Source organism: Panthera onca, chromosome A1 (assembly GCF_046562875.1).
Source record: "Panthera onca isolate mPanOnc1 chromosome A1, mPanOnc1 haplotype 2, whole genome shotgun sequence".
Taxonomy (NCBI): Eukaryota; Metazoa; Chordata; class Mammalia; order Carnivora; family Felidae; genus Panthera; species Panthera onca.
The window spans coordinates 193,448,641-193,467,292 of NC_138339.1; the positions used below are offsets into that span (position 1 = coordinate 193,448,641).

General features: G+C 36.0%; 1 protein-coding gene across 2 annotated transcripts in view; it reads right to left on the reverse strand.

Moving 5' to 3' along the window:
- Positions 1-18,652, reverse strand: part of BORA (BORA aurora kinase A activator) — a 29,355-nt gene that overhangs the window by 10,107 nt on the left and 596 nt on the right. Inside the window, exons 2-9 of one of the 2 annotated variants that reach the window (XM_060637008.2) lie at positions 17,429-17,596; positions 15,567-15,673; positions 12,586-12,631; positions 9,576-9,657; positions 4,811-4,876; positions 3,143-3,199; positions 2,502-2,728; positions 1,806-1,938 (exon numbers count right to left, since the gene is read on the reverse strand). In XM_060637008.2, coding sequence (XP_060492991.2) covers positions 1,806-1,938; positions 2,502-2,728; positions 3,143-3,199; positions 4,811-4,876; positions 9,576-9,657; positions 12,586-12,631; positions 15,567-15,673; positions 17,429-17,596 — 886 coding nt within the window. The remainder of the gene's footprint in view (positions 1-1,805; positions 1,939-2,501; positions 2,729-3,142; positions 3,200-4,810; positions 4,877-9,575; positions 9,658-12,585; positions 12,632-15,566; positions 15,674-17,428; positions 17,597-18,652) is intronic. The other variant, XM_060637009.2, reaches the window with a different exon arrangement.

Consider the following 18,652-nt stretch of genomic DNA (forward strand, 5'->3'; position numbering starts at 1 on the left):
TCGGCTCAGGTCGTGATCTCAAGGCTTATGAGTTCGAGCCCCGCATCGAGCTCGCGGTCAGCGCAGAGCCTCCTTCGGATCTTCTGCCTACCCCACCCCCAGCCCTGCCTCTGCTCTGGCCCTTCCCCACTTGCGCCTGCCTCTCTCTCTCAAAAATAAATAAATATTTAAAACAAAACAAAATGAGTCAAAGACCTTAACAATGATAATCAAAATGATAAAAATGCTTTACAATGTAATACTTCTTAGAACTTCATTGGCTTAATGAAAACAAAAATTAAAAAAAATAAATAGGCAAGGGGCGCCAGGGTGACTTGGTTGAGTGTCTGACTATGGCTCAGGTCATGATCTCACAGTTTGTGGGTTCGAGCCCCATGCTGGGCTCCGTGCTGACAGCTCGGAGCCTGGCGCCTGCTTCGGATTCTGTGTCTCCCTTACTTTTGCCCCTTCCCTGCTCGCTCTCTTTCTCTCCCTCTCTCAAAAATAAACAAACATTCAAAAAAAAATAGGCAAGATTCCATAACCAATCCTCCCAATGGTAAATAAACATACGAAGTGTTCAGCCACACAAACAATAAAAAATATTGAAGTTAAAGCAATAAGAAAGCATTTATTCAACAAAAACAGTAAAATACTAAGAATCCCTCCCCCCAAATAAATGGCCAATAAATATTCAGAAAGAGTTCAATATCATCATAATCAAAGATACAAAAATCAGTAAGAGGCATTTTTGTAATATACCAAACTAAGAAACCTCACAAAGAATGGTAATACCAGTGTTTCTAGATGGGAGAAACTGACTTTCTTACATACTGTTGATAAAAATTTCAACTGATACAAACTTTTATGTAGAAAATTTGATAAAATTCATCCAGAGCCTTAAAAACATTCACCCCTTTTGATCAAATAATTCTACTTCTGAGAATTTAACCTAAAAATATAAATATGTACAGTACAATGTAAATACAAAAATAATAAGGTTTTTGATAAAGAAAAATTAGAAACATTTTAAAAGTTATCAATGGCTGAAAACAAATGATGCATCCATGATATGGGATATTATATAGTGATTCAAAATCTTTGTTTCAATAATAAATAATAAAAATAAAAATAAAAATAAATGATTTCAATGACCTATGAAAATATTCATGATACCATACTTTGCTAAAAAAGCAGAATACAGAACTGTGGTCCGTGTATGTCTATCTCCACACAAAAGTACATGTGTAAGTATTTATATAAAAGTACACATACATACATAAAGTATGTACAAAAGTACACATACATAAAAGTAGTTTTTAGGTTTCCAATTTTATTTATTATGAATAGCTTTTGATTGTGAATAATTTTTTCAAAGGAAGCTGTAATTTTTTTCAGAGATACTGACATAGTGTAAAGAGAAATATATAAATCTCCACACACTATACTTTAAAACCTTACTCAAATGTATCTTTACAAAATATGAATATCTGATTACCAAAGCCTGACCCTCCAGGTCAGAAGGCATACAGAAACCAACTGAACTCTAAAATTGCCATCTTTCTTTGATACCCTTTATAAGAATGCTTGATGTAATACTGCTAATCAGATTACCTGTGTTTAATAGTAGCACAGAACTTTGCTGAGAATCCAGTTTTTGAAGGTAAATTGTTCCTTTTATAAAAAAGCCAGTTTCTAAATTTCAGAAGGTGAGTGGAGCTCACCTAGTTAGAGCTCTATAGTTCGAACAAGCTAAAAAAGAACCTCTTTAATAACAAATAATAGTAACATGAAATTTCAAATAGGTATTTTATTCTGAGACATACCCGAGAGCGGAGTCTTTCCTATTTGAAGTGCAATTGGCGAGAAAGTGGGTGAAGAAATAGGTGAAGGGCTGGTTATACTTCCCAAACTGTATTTTTTTGTGCTCCCCTGAATAGGGCTGGAAGAAAACTGCCCCTGTGATAAAAATAAATAAATAAAATCACATGGTTCTCTTTCTTAATTTGTTATATACACCATATGTTATTTATCTTCATCTTCAAAACACATTTATAAAGTAGGTCATATAAAGTTTGGTCATCCACCAAAAGGCAAGGCATCTTATAGCAAGGACAATTAAGAAGACTGTTACAAAAATTTTGAAATAGAGTCTGTTAATCAAAATAAAATATAAATGCAGTGTTTAAACAAACCATTCTATTTCATCCTAGCAGCTGTTTATGAACAGCTTTAAATTAAATTACTCCATTAATGGCAATCCAGTTGTGGGATACTGAGAATCTTACATAGTTCAGTAAACAACTTACACTGAAATTTCTAGAGACTCGTGACAAATCTGGTCATCCCATATACCTCTAGATCAGAAACAGAATCTGACCAAAAACACTCCTAACGACAAAATGTGAACTAGCCTAATCCTCACGAAATATAAGATCCACAACAACCATTCCTGGAATGTGAAATGAGCATCGAGGTCCATCTCATAGCAAACTAACCACCACTTTTAGTGCACTTCTTACCGAACTTGGGGTCTGCACAGGGCTCCTACACCGTACAGGAGATAAATCTATCGAATAAAAAACCTCAAGTGAGGCTTGAGCACCACTGCGAGGACTTCTGGGAGAAGCTGGAGGTAAGGAGTCAGAAATACTTCCATTGCCATCTAAAAATAGCTTTCTTCTGAGGGATGAAGAACTGAGGTTTCCAGGAGACTGATCTGAAAATTCATCAGCTCTAAAATAGTCACCTATATTTAATGTTAACAGAATAAAAGGCAAAGCTAGTCATTTTGAAGAGCAATTATGCTTCAGTTATATGATTTTTTTTTAAGAAACCAGCATGTACTGTATGTTTGAATTTTGTTCAAAAAAGAGGGCAAGGTTTAATTGCATATGTGACGTTGGAAATCTGAAATTATTCTTTTTTGAGTACTTCATGATTAGTATAGGTAATACCAATAAGATGTGCCCATGAATAGTTTATGTCTACAGTAAAATTCATTATCACAAAAAGGCTAATTAAGGCCATGCTAAAAGGAGAAAGTTCAGGATGGTTTCCCCACTTCTTTAGAGACATTGCCACCTATTTCCATTTACGAAAAGCCATCAAAATAAAACCTTCTATTTAAGTTATTAAAGGTTTAAACAAATACAATACTTACCTAATACATTTTCTAAATTAAAATCCACAGGAAGAGACAGCAATGTCTGACAAGCAGCTGGAAGCAAGCAGATAAATAAATACAAACATAGATAAATCAATGCAAGCATATTACATGCAATTTAGCATGTGCTTCCCAATCAACCATCTCCCCATGCTGTTTCAGCCAAACTGAATAATTTCATTTATGTATTCTATTAACTAACATGCCAACTTTCTTTAAGCAGTTTCCCCGACTTTCCAGCACTGATATAAACCTGATAACGCCAAGAGTTAATTCCTGGTTGTACTGTTGGTGCTGGAATCAAAAAAGAAGCCAGCCTAAGGCGCCTGAGTGGCTCAGTCGATTCAATGTCTGGCTCTTGATTTCATCTCAGGTCATGATCTCACAATTCATAAGATCAAGACCTGCACTGACAGTGCAGAGCCTGCCTGGGATTCTCTTTCCCTCTCTCTCTGCCCTTCCCATGCTTGCAAGCACCCTCTCTCTCTCTCTCTCTCCCTCAAAATAAATAAACTTAAAAAAAAAAGAAGCCAGCCTATACACCTGACTCTTCAATAACATGGATTTCAACTGCATGGGTTCACTTAAATGTGCACATTTTTCAATAAATACAGTAAAGTACTATAAATGTATTTTCTCTTCCTTAGGATCTTAACATTTTCTTCTAACTTATTTTATTGTAAGACTACACTACATAATACATATAACATACAAAATATGTGTTAATCAACTATGTTATTAATAAGGCATCCAGTCAACAGTAGGCTATTAGTAGTTACATTTGGGGGGGAGTCAAAAGTTTTATATGGGTTTTTGACTACATGGGGCACTGGTACCCCAAGCCCCCAAGTTGTTCAAGGGTCACCTGTATTTGGGGGTAGATTTCCCAATATCCGCACACATTTTTTTTTTAAATGCTGTCCCAAACCAGAAAACAACTCACATGCTTTGAACAAGAAAACAACACACTGAGGCGCCTGGGTGGCTCAGTTGGTTAAGCATCTGACTTGGGCTCAGGTCATGATCTCTCAATTCGCAAGTTCGAGCCCCGTGTTGGGCCCTGTGTTGACAGCTCGGAGCCTGGAGCCTGCTTTGGATTCTGTGTCTCCCTCTCTCTCTGCCCCTCCCCCCTTCATGCTCTGTCTCTCAAAAATAAATAAAAATGTTAAAACACACACACACACACACACACACACACACACACACACACACACACTACTGCTATTTCTAAAACTGGCAGGATATATCTATTCTGATTATTTTTTAAAATGAGCTTTCCTAGGGGCGCCTGGGTGGCTTGTTGGTTGGGCGTCCGACTTCAGCTCAGGTCATGATCTCACGGTCCGTGAGTTCGAGCCCCGCGTCGGGCTCTGTGCTGACAGCTCAGAGCCTGGAGCCTGTTTCAGATTCTGTGTCTCCCTCTCTCTCTGACCCTCCCCTGTTCATGCTCTGTCTCTGTCTCAAAAATAAATAAACATTAAAAAAAAATTAAAAAAGAAATAAAAAATAAATAAATAAATAAATAAATAAAATGAGCTTTCCTATAGTTCATTCATAATTAAATAATTTCAATTCCAGACTAAAATGTTATCACACAAACTGAATTTAAAATCAAATGTAGTTTAATGTGGAACATTCTTCATTTTAGATTATATTTATACTTACCATTGCTTTTCTCAGCATGGATGGTAAGCTTTCTTCCAACTGGAGATTCGCTAGTTATGTTAATACCTGTAAAACATATTAAGTGTCAAATCTTATATTTTATATTCTTCATTTACTTTAGGATTACTTTTTGCAGAGTAAAAAAAAATGAAGAGTGAAAACTTTTACTTTACAACATTTAAAAAATAAATGTCTGCATATATAATAATTTGGCATGTTTCTGTTAGTTTTTTAACTTTGAGGGAGCACAAAGATAAAACTTAAAGGATTGCCACAGCAAATAAGGAGGCACCAAGTAACAATTTTTAAGCAAAGTGCGGTTACTCTCCATTATGTTAACCTTAAAAGATTGAGGATGCACGTTAGCATACCTCAAAGTCCTCAAGTCCTCTGTTGCTTAATGTTTTTGTAATATGGGTTAGATAAACTGTCTGAATTAAAATGCCAGATCATTTTGACAAAACCTAAAATTTGATAAAACCATGCTCAGTTTTTTTTTTTTTCATAACAGGAGTCAAAAGTAAGTGAAAATAATTTTTTTAACTGAAAATTAATGACTACTAAGTTTTGTAACTTGAAAATAATCAGATAAAAAAACAAACACACAATGAAAAAAATGACTAATATAAACAAAATAAAAGGGAGGAAAAGGCACGGAGAAGAAGAAAAAAAAACTCCAGAAAGCTTAAAACAACATTACAGAATACAGTAACTTAACAAACCTAAATAAATAAATGGGTGAATGAGTAAGTGGGTGGACGGGCAAGTGAATTGAAGCCTCCTATTAAATGCTATCAGAATAAATAAAAAAGAAAATTCTACATTCAAATGTTTTCTTTGCTGTAAGCAGTGTGACCTTCTATAACAAATATAATCAAGGCACTATGCTGCCGAAAACTCTATGTCCTTCAGTCTGCAGTCCAAACACCTTAGCACCATAGGAAGCCCTTCAAAACCTTGTCTCTGTCTCTAGCACAGTCGTCCTCCAACTAAACACTAGTTATTTGAACATCTTCAAAAAACAGGTGGCTAGGGTGCCTGGGTGGCTCAGTCAATTAAGTGTCCGACTTCAGCTCAGGTTCTTGAGTTTGAGCCCCACATTGGGCTCTGTGCTAACAGCTCAGAGCCTGGAGACTGCTTCCAGATTCTGTGTCTCCCTTGCTCTCTGCCCCTCCCTCTCCCTCTCAAAAATAAACATTAAAAAAATTCTTTTAAGATCAATCAATAAACAAACAGCTTCTCTCTCACATTTAGGTATTTCTCATACTATTCTCACTTTCCTCCCTCATTTGCTGAGTCTGGCTAATTAAGTCTCAGCTTAAATTATCTTCCAACAGCATTCCTCCTCTGACCTTAGATTAGAAAGACACCTACTGGGGCACCTGGGTGGCTCAGTCGGTTAAGCGTCTGACTTTGGCTCAGGTCACGATCTCACAGTCTGTGAGTTCGAGCCCCGTGTCAGGCTCTGGGCTGATGGCTCAGAGCCTGGAGCCTGCTTCTGATTCTGTGTCTCCCTCTCTCTCTGCCCCTCCCCCGTTCATGCTCTGTCTCTCTCTGTCTCAAAAATAAATAAACATTAAACAACAACAACAAAAAAAAAGACACCTACTGCAGCACTATTACGCTTTTCAAATCTTTTGCAAGTGTTTCTTTGATTGTTTTCCCCTAGAAGGACTTTTTTTTTCCAATATATGAAATTTGTTGTCAAATTGGTTTCCATACGACACCCAGTGCTCATCCCGAAAGATGCCCTCTTCAATACCCATCACCCACCCTCCTCTCCTTCCCACCCCCCATCAACCCTTGGTCTGTTCTCAGTTTTTAAGAGTCTCTTATACTTTGGCTCTCTTCCACTCTAACCTCTTTTTTTTTTCCTTCCCTTCCCCCATGGGTTTCTGTTAAGTTTCTCAGGATCCACATAAGAGTGAAAACATATGGTATCTGTCTTTCTCTGTATGGCTTATTTCACTTAGCATAACACTCTCCAGTTCCATCCACATTGCTACAAAGGGCCATTTCATTCTTTCTCATTGCCACGTAGTACTCCATTGTGTATATAAGCCACAATTTCTTTATCCATTCATCAGTTGATGGACATTTCGGCTCTTTCCATAATTTGGCTACTGCTGAGAGTGCTGCTGTAAACATTGGGGTACAAGTGCCCCTGTGTATCAGTACTCTTGTATCCCTTGGGTAAATTCCTAGCAGTGCTATTGCTGGGTCATAGGGTAGGTCTATTTTTAATTTTTTGAGGAACCTCCACACTGTTTTCCAGAGTGGCTGTACCAGTTTGCATTCCCACCAACAGTGCAAGAGGGTTCCTGTTTCTCCACATCCTCGCCAGCATCTATAGTCTCCTGATGTGTTCATTTTGGCCATTCTGACTGGCATGAGGTGATATCTGAGTGTGGTTTTGATTTGTATTTCCCTGATGAGGAGCAACGCTGAGCATCTTTTCATGCGCCTGTTGGCCATCCGGATGTCTTCTTTAGAGAAGTGTCCATTCATGTTTTCTGCCCATTTCTTCACTGGGTTATTTGTTTTTCGGGTGTGGAGTTTGGTGAGCTCTTTATAGATTTTGGATACTAGCCCTTTGTCCGATATGTCATTTGCAAATATCTTTAGAAGGACTTTTTAAATAAGCTTAAGAACACAATAAAATGAGAAAAAAATTTGATGGTTTTGATTACATCAGAATAAGAATTTCTATGCAACCAAAGACATGAAGAACAAAAATGGTATATATATGGCGGAATGAGAGATGGTATTTCAAATGTTTAGAACCAATAGAACTATGTTATACAAGGTGTCTTAGACATTAACAAGAGAAAAAAGACAGCAAATCCACTAAAAATATGACCAATAAATTATTAGTAGGTATTTTACAAGAAAGAAAATTTCAAAGATCATTAGTATATGAAGAAATGAAAATTTCAACAATCACTTAGAATGTCAAACAACCCATAGGAAAGGCAAACATGTGAAAGATGGATAATGCCAAATGTTGGCAGGGCTGCGGGGACACAGGAATCCTAGGCACTGTTACTGGTTGTGTAGACTGTGCAGTCATTCTGGAGAGCAGGGGGGCACTGCGTAGTCAAAACAGGGAAACACATAGCCTATACCCTAGAGATTCTCAGCCTGTATGTACAATCTAAAGAAAATCTCACTGAAGACCATAAATAAAAACACACGATTATATTCATTGAAGTGCCTTGCTGCATAAGTATTAGTAATAGTAAAAGTTAACAGTATAAGCCAATGTGAATAAACAAAACCATTCTTGCCTCTGAACACAGTATAGAGACCACATAGGAAGGCTGATTCATCTGTTCAAAAACCCAAAATAAAAGTAGTGTCTATGAAAATGGCACCTTGGATAGAAATTTTAGGGCTGGGAGGGACATTAACAGACAACTATGTCATTCAATTCCTTTCTTTCACAAGTAAAGAGCTGAGGTCTAAAGAGATTGAATAATTTGATCCAGATTAGCCCTACAGATTTAAAGTAGCAGGAGGTCTCCCAGCCCAGGTCTCCATCTACTACTGCACGCGACCTTCGGTTTATAATGGCTGAGAATGCAGAATCCAACTGAGAACGCCTAGTTTTGAATCCAGGTTCTACCACTTCTATCATCTCTGTAATCCTGAACAAGTGCTTTCACCTTTCTAAAACGAGGTTTTCTCATCCATCAACATCTATCAAACAAGGCCAATAATAGTACCTACCGCAGGTGAGCTACTGTGAAGAATTACTGAGAGTACTTAGCACTGTAGGGCATATGGAGAGTGCTCAAGCCATTTTACCTATTATTGTTGCGTTTTTGCTAAAGAATGGAACAGTCTCTCTTATACTGAGAGCATAATTAATGCATGCTACATAAAAGAGTGGGCAACTTCACTGAAATGAGCCTACATGTATAATACTCTAACATTGCTCACGACTCAGAGGACATTGAGAGCAAATATAACCATTTCCTGGGGGTGGAAAAATATTTGAAAGATTCCTGGCTTGTCCTTCAATTTCCTTACCAATATTGCAGATAATCAGCTATATTCTTTTACCCTAGAGGTCAAGTGTCCATACCTCCTCTACCTTTATAAGAAATCAGTAAATTAGCAAAAAGCAAAGCAATTTAAGAATCTCGTTTTAGAAATTAACCTTGAAAATTGGGCAGAAATCATTAACAACTCAGTTCTTTATTCAATACCAACTATTTCTGCATCAATGAATCCTCTACAACCACCATAACTGATATTCACAACGGTCATGAAGAAAAAGTTAAATCAGAATAAAATGGCCCAAAATAAGAACTCAGTACATTTTAATTATGTTTTAAACTGTAACCTTTAAAGAGTTTTTTTTTTATTAAGTTTATTTATTTGAGAAAGAGAGAAAGACTGAGCGTGTGCAAGCATGAGCAGGGGAGGGGCAGGGAAAGAGGGCTCTGTGCATTTGACAACTCTATACAACTCTGTTGTGCTGTGTTCAGAAGCATAGCTGCCATCTGTCACCATACAATACCAATACAGTATTCCTGACTGTATTCTCTATGCTGTGCCTTTTATTCTCGTGACTTGCTCATTCCTTACTTGGAAGCTTGATCCTTAAAAGGTCAAATCTTCTGGTATCCAGAAATCTAATGTGTATCAAGCCCCTTACCAAAGCAGACAAGTGGACACTTTACTATATATTGCTTTATAGTCACTGAGTTTTATGATTCTATGATTTTTATCTATTCATATGATTTTTAGTGCAACTCACATTTACTGGAATGATACTCTGAAAGCTGTTTCCCTTCATGATCAGTCCAAGGAGAGGGTACAATGACATCTTTTGTGAAAAACTAGAAAAATTAAAGTCATACAATTAGGCGTGAATTCCTCCCAAAGTATAAAAAGTATCTGTTATTTTCAAATAATCAAATAATCACCAAACACGTTACACAGACTTTATAGTTACATTTAAAAATTTTAATACTTAAAAGCACAAATGACCAAAGGTGAAATAGAAGAAATTTACAGTATATATAGAAAGAGAAATGTTAATATTTCAACCATTTAAATATTTCAACTACTCAATATTAATCGAAGGGCTGAAAATATTTTTAATTCCTCCCAACTTGGGTGGGGGAAGGTGGGGATGACAAAAGGGAGGATGAAGAGGAAAGAAATAAATGTAGATAGATGTATACAGCTAAGCTAGTATGAATGGTGTGCTGGAACTGGCTTACACTGGCTCTCAAAATCTAGTAAGTTTTCAGGAAATTTGTGCACCAGTTGTTAAAGCTAATGTTAAAAACTTGTAAAGTTACAATTAAATAAATTATATCAAAAATAAAGGTAATATATGCCCCCACTCATTATCTGCTAATTATTTTACACTTATGAGGACCCACGCTCTTGAGATTATGTCTTTTGCATCAGTATGGTGTAACGCCCACATATACTGGTGCACCACTGCCCTTGTTTTATCATTCAGTGATGTCACGTCTCAAAACCGGGCATGGTTGGAGTATTTACACTACAGACAGCAGGAGTCTCTAAAACTCATACTCTTACCACAACCAAAGGGCCAGTTGTTAAACATTAACTGGTACACCACCGGCCAGTATACTCAAATGGAGAAAAAGCATTTGGATACGTATCTTTCCTTTTTTCATCCCAGATATAAAATAAAGCCTACTACAAGATTTTCCCCTTCCGTCTCTGTTTTAGAGGGAATTCAAAACATTTTCTTTCCTGTATTTTTTTTTTTACAGATGTAATTTTTTTAAAGTAATCTCTACACCCAACGTGGGACTCACCCCCAAAACATTTTCTTCATATTTTGCCATACACACGATAAAGAACTAATTTCCTTGACATGAGGAAAGATATGAAAGAAGAGGGGAAGGTGGCAAAGATTATGATATGTACAATTCCCAGAAAAAAAAAATAAAGGACCCATAGACTAATGAAGCAATGTATTTAGTTGACTCAAAATGAAAGACATACAAATCCAAATTAACAAGATGAAAATTTTAAAGTGTTAAGAATAACACAAATTAAGGGTTCAAAAATAATCAGTATTGCAGATAATGAGAAAACAGAAAGTACCATAATGCAGCCTGGAGTAAAAATTGTTACCACCTTTTGGGAGGGCAGTATAGCAAAATTTATCAAAACTGAAATTACAAACAAAGCCTCTGAATTAGCAAGTATGTTTCAATTACACAAAGATGTGTACAAGTGGGTTCACTGAACCATTATTTGCAATAGAACACCAAACACAACCTAAACATCTATCAATAGGGGCTGACTTAGGATACAACACATTCATACAAAGGAATACTACACTATTATTAAAATCAAATGTGCTAATAATAATAAAAATAAAAAATAAAAAATAGTAATAAAAAAACTAACATTATTAAGCCAAAAAAGCAAGATGTAAAACAATGCGAGAATGATGATCCTATTTATGCAAAACTGTTAAAGGCCATTGGCTATTATATATATAAAATTAATCTGAAAGTATAAATATCACAGAGTTACTTTCAGGAAGTAAGATGGGAAACAAGAAGCTCTTCGTTTTCATTTTATAATTTTTCTTTGAAGTCTAAATTTGTTTTGTTTTTACTACCTACATGTATTTATTCTTTCAAATACTTATACATTTAAAAATATTTAATTTGTTTCTGATATATTTGTTTCAGATACACTGACCCTAATCTTCAGTCTGACTTCATTTTCTTGTATTTTCTACTGAATTTCCCTTTAAAGTTGAGGATTCAAAAGGGAAAGCATATTTCCTAAAATGTTGGGAAATGGGAACCAGTCTGAGAATATCTAACTGTGGTGGAATCAAGTGATTCGATCAGAAGGCAAATTCTGAAGTTTCTGGATAAAGAAGTAAATAATGTTTGAGAGCAGTACAGTATGTGAAATGGTTTTTGAAGAAATAGGCTGTATCTGAAACACAAAGGGAAAATATCGACACTAGAAAAGTAAGTGCAGGAGGGGGAGAACATCACTGGATCTCGAAACACTCCACAGCTGAAGTCTTTGGGGTGCAGAAGGGCCAAATATAGCTAATGAATAGAGGGAAGCAGAGGTGGCTAGCAAGGGAAAAAGGAAAAATAAATGTTGCCATGACATAAAGGGAAATAACTAGATTGCTAATCCTTATTTACGCTCTAAGAGAAATTCATCAAACAAAGGAGCAAGCGAAAAACTTAGTTTATTATTTTTATTAAAAAAAACCCACAGACCCTACATTTGGAATATACTTTTTTCTGTTTTTCAGTAAGGTATTTTATTTCATGCAATATATTGTATGTCTTAAAAATTCAAATTAACAGATAAAACCATTACCAATGCCAATCTAGATTTTCAGGTCTGAAAATATTCAACTTCCTCTACATAAACTCCAACTTGAAACCAAAGCTTGTGCTCATCAGTATTCTGAAGGCACAAGGAAGACAAACTGTGCTAGGCCCGGAGAATGAAAAGACAAACGAAGTACAATATTGGCCAAAAAAATCCCTTAGTCTAGGGGAGAGAAGTATGAAACCAATCATTACAATATTGTAAGCGCTCTAGGAGAGGCAGGGGAATGGATGAACAACATTGTCTTATGGGTGCACAGAAGGGAGCTTGACAAAGCTGGGGACAGGCCAGGCTGGTGGGGACCTGGAATGGCAAATGATTGAAGGAAGTCATCCTAAAAGAGGGGACATGCATGCAGAATTGACGCTTAACTGGCTTAATGATCAGTAACAGTTTTAAGTTACCTCTTCAATGGCTTTTTGTCTTTTGTCTTCCACATCTTTATCTATTCTATACAGAGATAAAGGAGAAAAATAACCATGCCATTACTTCAGCTGATTGAACATTTGAAATAATAAGCTTTCAAAGAAATACTTTCCTTCTGTTGAAAACTGGCAAATGTTAAGCTCATCTTAAAGAAAAACTGGTATCTTATCACATTAGTAAATGACAGTATTTAGATATTTGGCACTGGCTGTTAGGCTTACCTCCCTCTTTTCCATTCAGTGTAAATGGAAGAGTATTTTCTTTAAAAAGGCTTACAGTGATATAATTTTTAAATTACTAGTTACAACATAAAGTAATCTGAATAAACCTTGTCCTTTAACCATCACAAATTAAGAAGTATTTCATTCTACAGAAATCTAAAAATTGTCCAAATTCTTTTTCTTCAATTACTGCAAGTTTATCATAGCTATAATTTTAGAATGAACTCTTACTCTGAAATAGAAGAAAAGAAACGATTGTCCTTACAGTTCTCAATAAAGAGGCAAAAATTTTACTTATGAAATAAAATACTGACAATGTAAAATTCTGTCCAAATGAATTTTTTTCACTTTGATACAATATGCAATATAGCAACACAAATTTATCAGCTACGTAACATGTCACGTCTCAAGTACCGGGCACAGACCTGCTAAGAACAGAGCAGTTAGCCTTGTAGGACTTCTTACATCTGTTCCAGGAGAGAACATTTGCTTTCTGTCAATAAATTAGTAAAACACTTCTTCTTTTTACAACAATTTATTTTCTCTCAAAAATTTTCATGTATATTTTTTTTTGTGTGGCTTAACAAAAATTATATAAGAATGTGTTTCAGAAACTAAAATCAAATGAGTTTTTCAAGTAAGGGAATTATGAGAAATTAGATTACAATGATAATCCACACATCTCAGCTTGAACAACAGCCATCTGGGGGGCAAATAAATCAGTTTTCTTTACCTTATCATGAACACAACCAGGTCAAAATGACAGTGCATAATAATAACAGCATGTAGTATTTAGTAAGCTCTGATTTAGTATTACCTCATTCAGAAACATTTTGCTGCTTCATCAGAGGGACTTTAAGAACCTGAAATAGTCAAGTGACTGCTAGAAGCAGTGAATATCGGTTTAGGCAAATATTGTAGAACCTGATCACGGGAGGTTCTAAGAAGTCATACAGGACAGAGTATCCTGACCATTACATCACAGAACATTGGCATGATGCATATAGGTTACTGGTATGCCTTCAATGAGTCCTGAGTCAGGGAGGGCCTTTTCGGGATTATTAACCTCCCGTATGGCCAGACTTATTTGTTTGCACTCGTCTGTCTTACAGTTATCATTTTTTATGTGTAGCGGTATCAAAAGGGTGGGAAGCACTGAAATTGGGAACTCATATTACACAGGAAGAGACACTGGAAGCCACTGTTTCTAAGAATGAATCAACACATTTTGTTGAGAATGTACTCATTATCCTCGGTAGAAGCAATAACCATACATTGAATTACAATAGTAATTAAAATTAGGGTCTTTACCACTCTTTTCCCCTCTTTTGTATTACAAATCTATCTACTGAAATACACCAAGATTCTTTCCATAAACCTACCTAAACAATACATCATTTATTAATAAATATAGAAATGTTGTGTCACACCTTTGGTTAATTGTATTGTTGACTCTCTAGATGGGAATAATAGCCTATCCTACTTCAGTAGTGCTCAACGTGCTAAATAAAGACTTCATAACTGAAAGATAATAGCTAACCATGTTTGAGTATACCAAGAGGCAAATAATAAAGCATATACTTTGCGTCAAACAAAAAAAATCAGCCTAATTTGTAACTCATTTGCTTTTAGATATTCTTTTTCTTCACCTTCTCTTCAAAACTGTTATTTACATTTAATTAAAAATTCTTTAATGCTGTCCCCATTCTTTTCCCTTTCTACTACACTTTGGATGGACATGAATTATGAGTGAATGGTCATCAAGTTACTGAGCCGAGAGAGGAAGGGGCAGAAACATCCAGACGAGTATTTGCAAAAACATCTTATCAGGTATGCATTTTTGTGTGACTGAATTCTGAAGTTAAGAGGTAAACAATTGTCCATTATTGTGGACTGACAACACATGTACCTTGGGACTGAAAAATAAAAGGTGGTCTTACCAGTACTCAATTGTTTCAAAAATTAAAATAAAAAAAAAAAAAATCAAACTATAAAACTGACATTAACAAGAATCCCCCAAAACTACTGACAAAGGCTATTATTTATAATTAGAGTTTACAGTAAATCACAATCAAAAAGCTAGGTCTGTTGCACCAAAGAAGTGCACATTCTCACTACACTGGACATCATCACGCAGCACAAAACACAAGTCTGGGCCACACTATGCTTAGAAACAAGTTAAGGCTGCTCTGATTACTAGGTTGACTTCAACACGATGTAATTCAGATCCCTAAGGGTCCTATATCAAAGCTGGATAATGTCTAGAAAAGCTCTCTGTTGCTAACGGATACCCTTTCATTCAATGTGTCTTAACTTGGTAAAGGGATTTTAAGCTTCCCCAAACACAGATGGCAATGAAAGAATATTTTGCTTTACCCTACCACCAAAAAAATAAACAATACAAAAATTAATGGGAGAAGCCACAACCATGTAGAATGATACAAATTTCAAAATGTTCTTGCTTCTACCAAGTGCTGGAAAGCACAGTTGTCCCGTAAGTAGCAGAGGAAGATTATCTCTTAAAAAAAAAAAAAAAAAAGGTTCCTACTCCCTACTGTTAGCAAGGGAATCTTTCTGGATATAATTCTTTGAATTTACTCTTCATTTAGATACAATAAATGTCTATCAAAAATTTTCCTCCCTGATATCTTTACATATAAATATATTCAATCACTGGAATTTCTGATGTCCCTTTGAAAGTATGTTATTACACTTAGACACAAGAAAAGAAAACTTACCGAGAATGACTTAAGTATAAAGCTTGACGATGAATGTCTTCTGGGTCTATTTCTACCGGATTTATTACAGCTAGTTGATCAATAGACCATCTAAATTTCCCTGGAGTCTTAACAAAAGAAAGTGAACTTATAAGTAAAAGCAAACTAAAATAGTTCATCACAATGCTAACAACTGTCAGCTTCAAAAATAATGTGAATGGTTATAATACAAAAGTATTTTAAAGCTCATATCTTAAAATTTGGCTTTACCACTAAATTAAATGGCAAATGGTAATCAAATCATAAAACCAACTGACTGGACCATATCTATTTTAAAATACCCAAATCTTCCATTTGGGTGATTTTTGAAATTACATAATAATGGAAAAAAGTCACAGTAGAATAATGAAGTATAGAAATTTCACAATTAATACTCATCAGTGATGCAGCATGCCCAAGTAAAAATCTTTTTTAAGAGTTATCATAGGTCTTTACTTTTACTTACGAATGAAGTGAAACTAAACAAAGTACTAACTACAGAAGTGCCTACAAAGGTTCATAAAATAGTTGATCCTTAAAATAATTATGAATGGTAATCACTGCTGCTTTTCTGTAGTCAACTATCCAACTGAACCAAAAACTTATCCAAAACCTAATCTGTAATTCAGAATGCATTGTTGACAAAATCAGGCTTAAAAGGTCAACATGCCACACATTCTGGCTTTGAGGATTAAGTTGCAGCCAATCCATTATCTATTCTATATTAACATATAGCTAACATTTAATAAGGTTCAATAAAAAATCACGAGGTCAGATTCATGACTCAATATAAACTACATAACTGTAAAACTTTCCTCCACTTGGTCTTTGTTTAAGCTGGTATGAAAGTGTAGTATAAACAGCCACACACTTGGCAGTTTTTCTAGGTAATTTACTAGGTTAAGAGATTATACTTCAAAAGAACTCCAGTGTTCTTGCTCTTGTTAGGTGGCAAATAACAGCAAACATAACCTAGAGGGATGAAGTCTTCCCTAACCTCCAAGAGAGCATTTTCCCTTCCATATCACCCTTGTGTTTAACCACTAATCGTGGCACATATATTGTTTTGAAGTCCCTAGATTAGTTATGTCTATTCCTTTAGAGTAGAGGTTGGCTTCTACAATCCACAAGCTAAAAATGGTTGGAAAAACTAAAAGGATATTATCATTTCATGACATGTGAAAATTATATGAAATTTAAATGTCCATAAAGAAAGCTTTATTGAAACACAGCAAGGTCTCATTGTTTACATATTGCCTATGGTTGCTTTTGTGATACAAGGCATAGGTGACTAGTTGTAACAGCAACAAGATGACCCGCAAAGCCTAAAATATTTACTGTCTGGCCCTTGACAGAAATAGTTTGGTGATCTCTGTATTAGAATACAAGCTTCTTGAGAGTTTGTGTCTGATGACCCTGACTTGTTCTCTATGTCTAGCACTTTATCGAATACAAAGCAGCATTCAAATAGGTTTCCTGAATAAATGAGAATAGATAATTAGAGGACATAGCTTCTCCTGGAATATGGTATTAGTTACTATATCAGCAATCATACTATCTAGCTACACCTAGTTACAGGAAGCCAACATATTATCCACTGAATAAAAAAAAGGAGAAATGCTAACAACATCAAAAAAACAAAAACAAACAAAAACAAAAAAATCCACCTAGCTAACTTATTTTTAGCCCAACCACTACACTATAGTGAACATTACAACTAAAAAAGCACATTCCAGATATACGTGCTCCATGATAAATTTCTCCCTTAACTTGCTAAGAAAGATGTTTACATTGAAAATAGTTTGTAAACACTAACTTATAAATACTAGTCAAGAATAACTTACTGGTAATTTCGTTGATTTAAAAACAGAAGGACTGGAGAGCGTTTGTTCATGGAGATTAGAATAATCACCAGGACTTTCGAAAGGATTCAAAACTGGGATCCTTCCTGGAGTTTCCGGTGTTATTTGCATTTTTGATTCTTTGACATCTCCCATAGCACAGAGAGAAAACTAAAAAGAAATAAGTATGGACAATAAAACTATAAAGTTCCACATTCACTGGGACAACTAAAATGTATTCAATAAGCATATTTCGCAAAAAAAAAAAAAAAAAAACCTCAAAATCTAACGCTCTTGGGTTTTTTAAAAAAATATAGTTTACAAAGAGGCATCACATATAGTTTCTAAAGCGATCCTTAAAATAACCTTGAAGGCTAGAGAGGTATGGTAGTAGTGATACCATTTTGCAGAAGAATTAAGCTCAGAGAAGTTAAGTGGCATATAAACAGCAGTCAGCCAAATATGAATGTGTTCAGGATCGATCTGAGGCAACTAAATGTTATCAACAGACACAAAACTCTTTTCAACTAAAGGACTTACACCTATGGTTTCTTTATTTCACATCTCGAAGCATTTTGAACAACCTTCGGATATCCCAGCAATTGCCTATTAAACTGCAGTTACTAAACAACAGTTATTTACAACAAGCAAATATGAGACGAGGAAGCCTGTGCACGGGTGCCTTTCCTCCACATTAGCACCAATCAAATAAGTATGACTGATGAGGGCTAAGAAATTAACCGCCTTTGGTTGCCTCTCCTCAAACATCCTCCTTTCGCTGACTTCCAGGATAGAAGGCGAGACTGCATTGCTTTCAGTCATCGGGGGATACGACCGTGGATAAAGAATCCACTTCTTGGAAGGCTGAAGCAGCTGGTTTCGTTGGGTGAGGAGCAGGGTGGACACTCAAGCCAGTGTCACCCCCCAACCCTACACGATCATACTTTGGCGTCCCCCCCCCCCCCCCCCAACTCTTCCTCACCTATTCCCTCGCTGCTCCCATTCACCCCGGGGAGAGTGGGCAGGTGGGTTCCGAGAAAGGAAAAGTGATCTCTCCAATTCCAGACAAGAGGAAAGGCCAGGGACTACAAAGAACATACCTAGTGGTGTGTGTAAAAAGGAAGCCCCCCAATAGGCGACTCCAGGGCGCTCCCGAGGGGCCAGGCCAGCTCCCACGACAAGCACAGACTCTTTAACTCCCCGCTTCCGCGCTGTCTTAGGCCAACC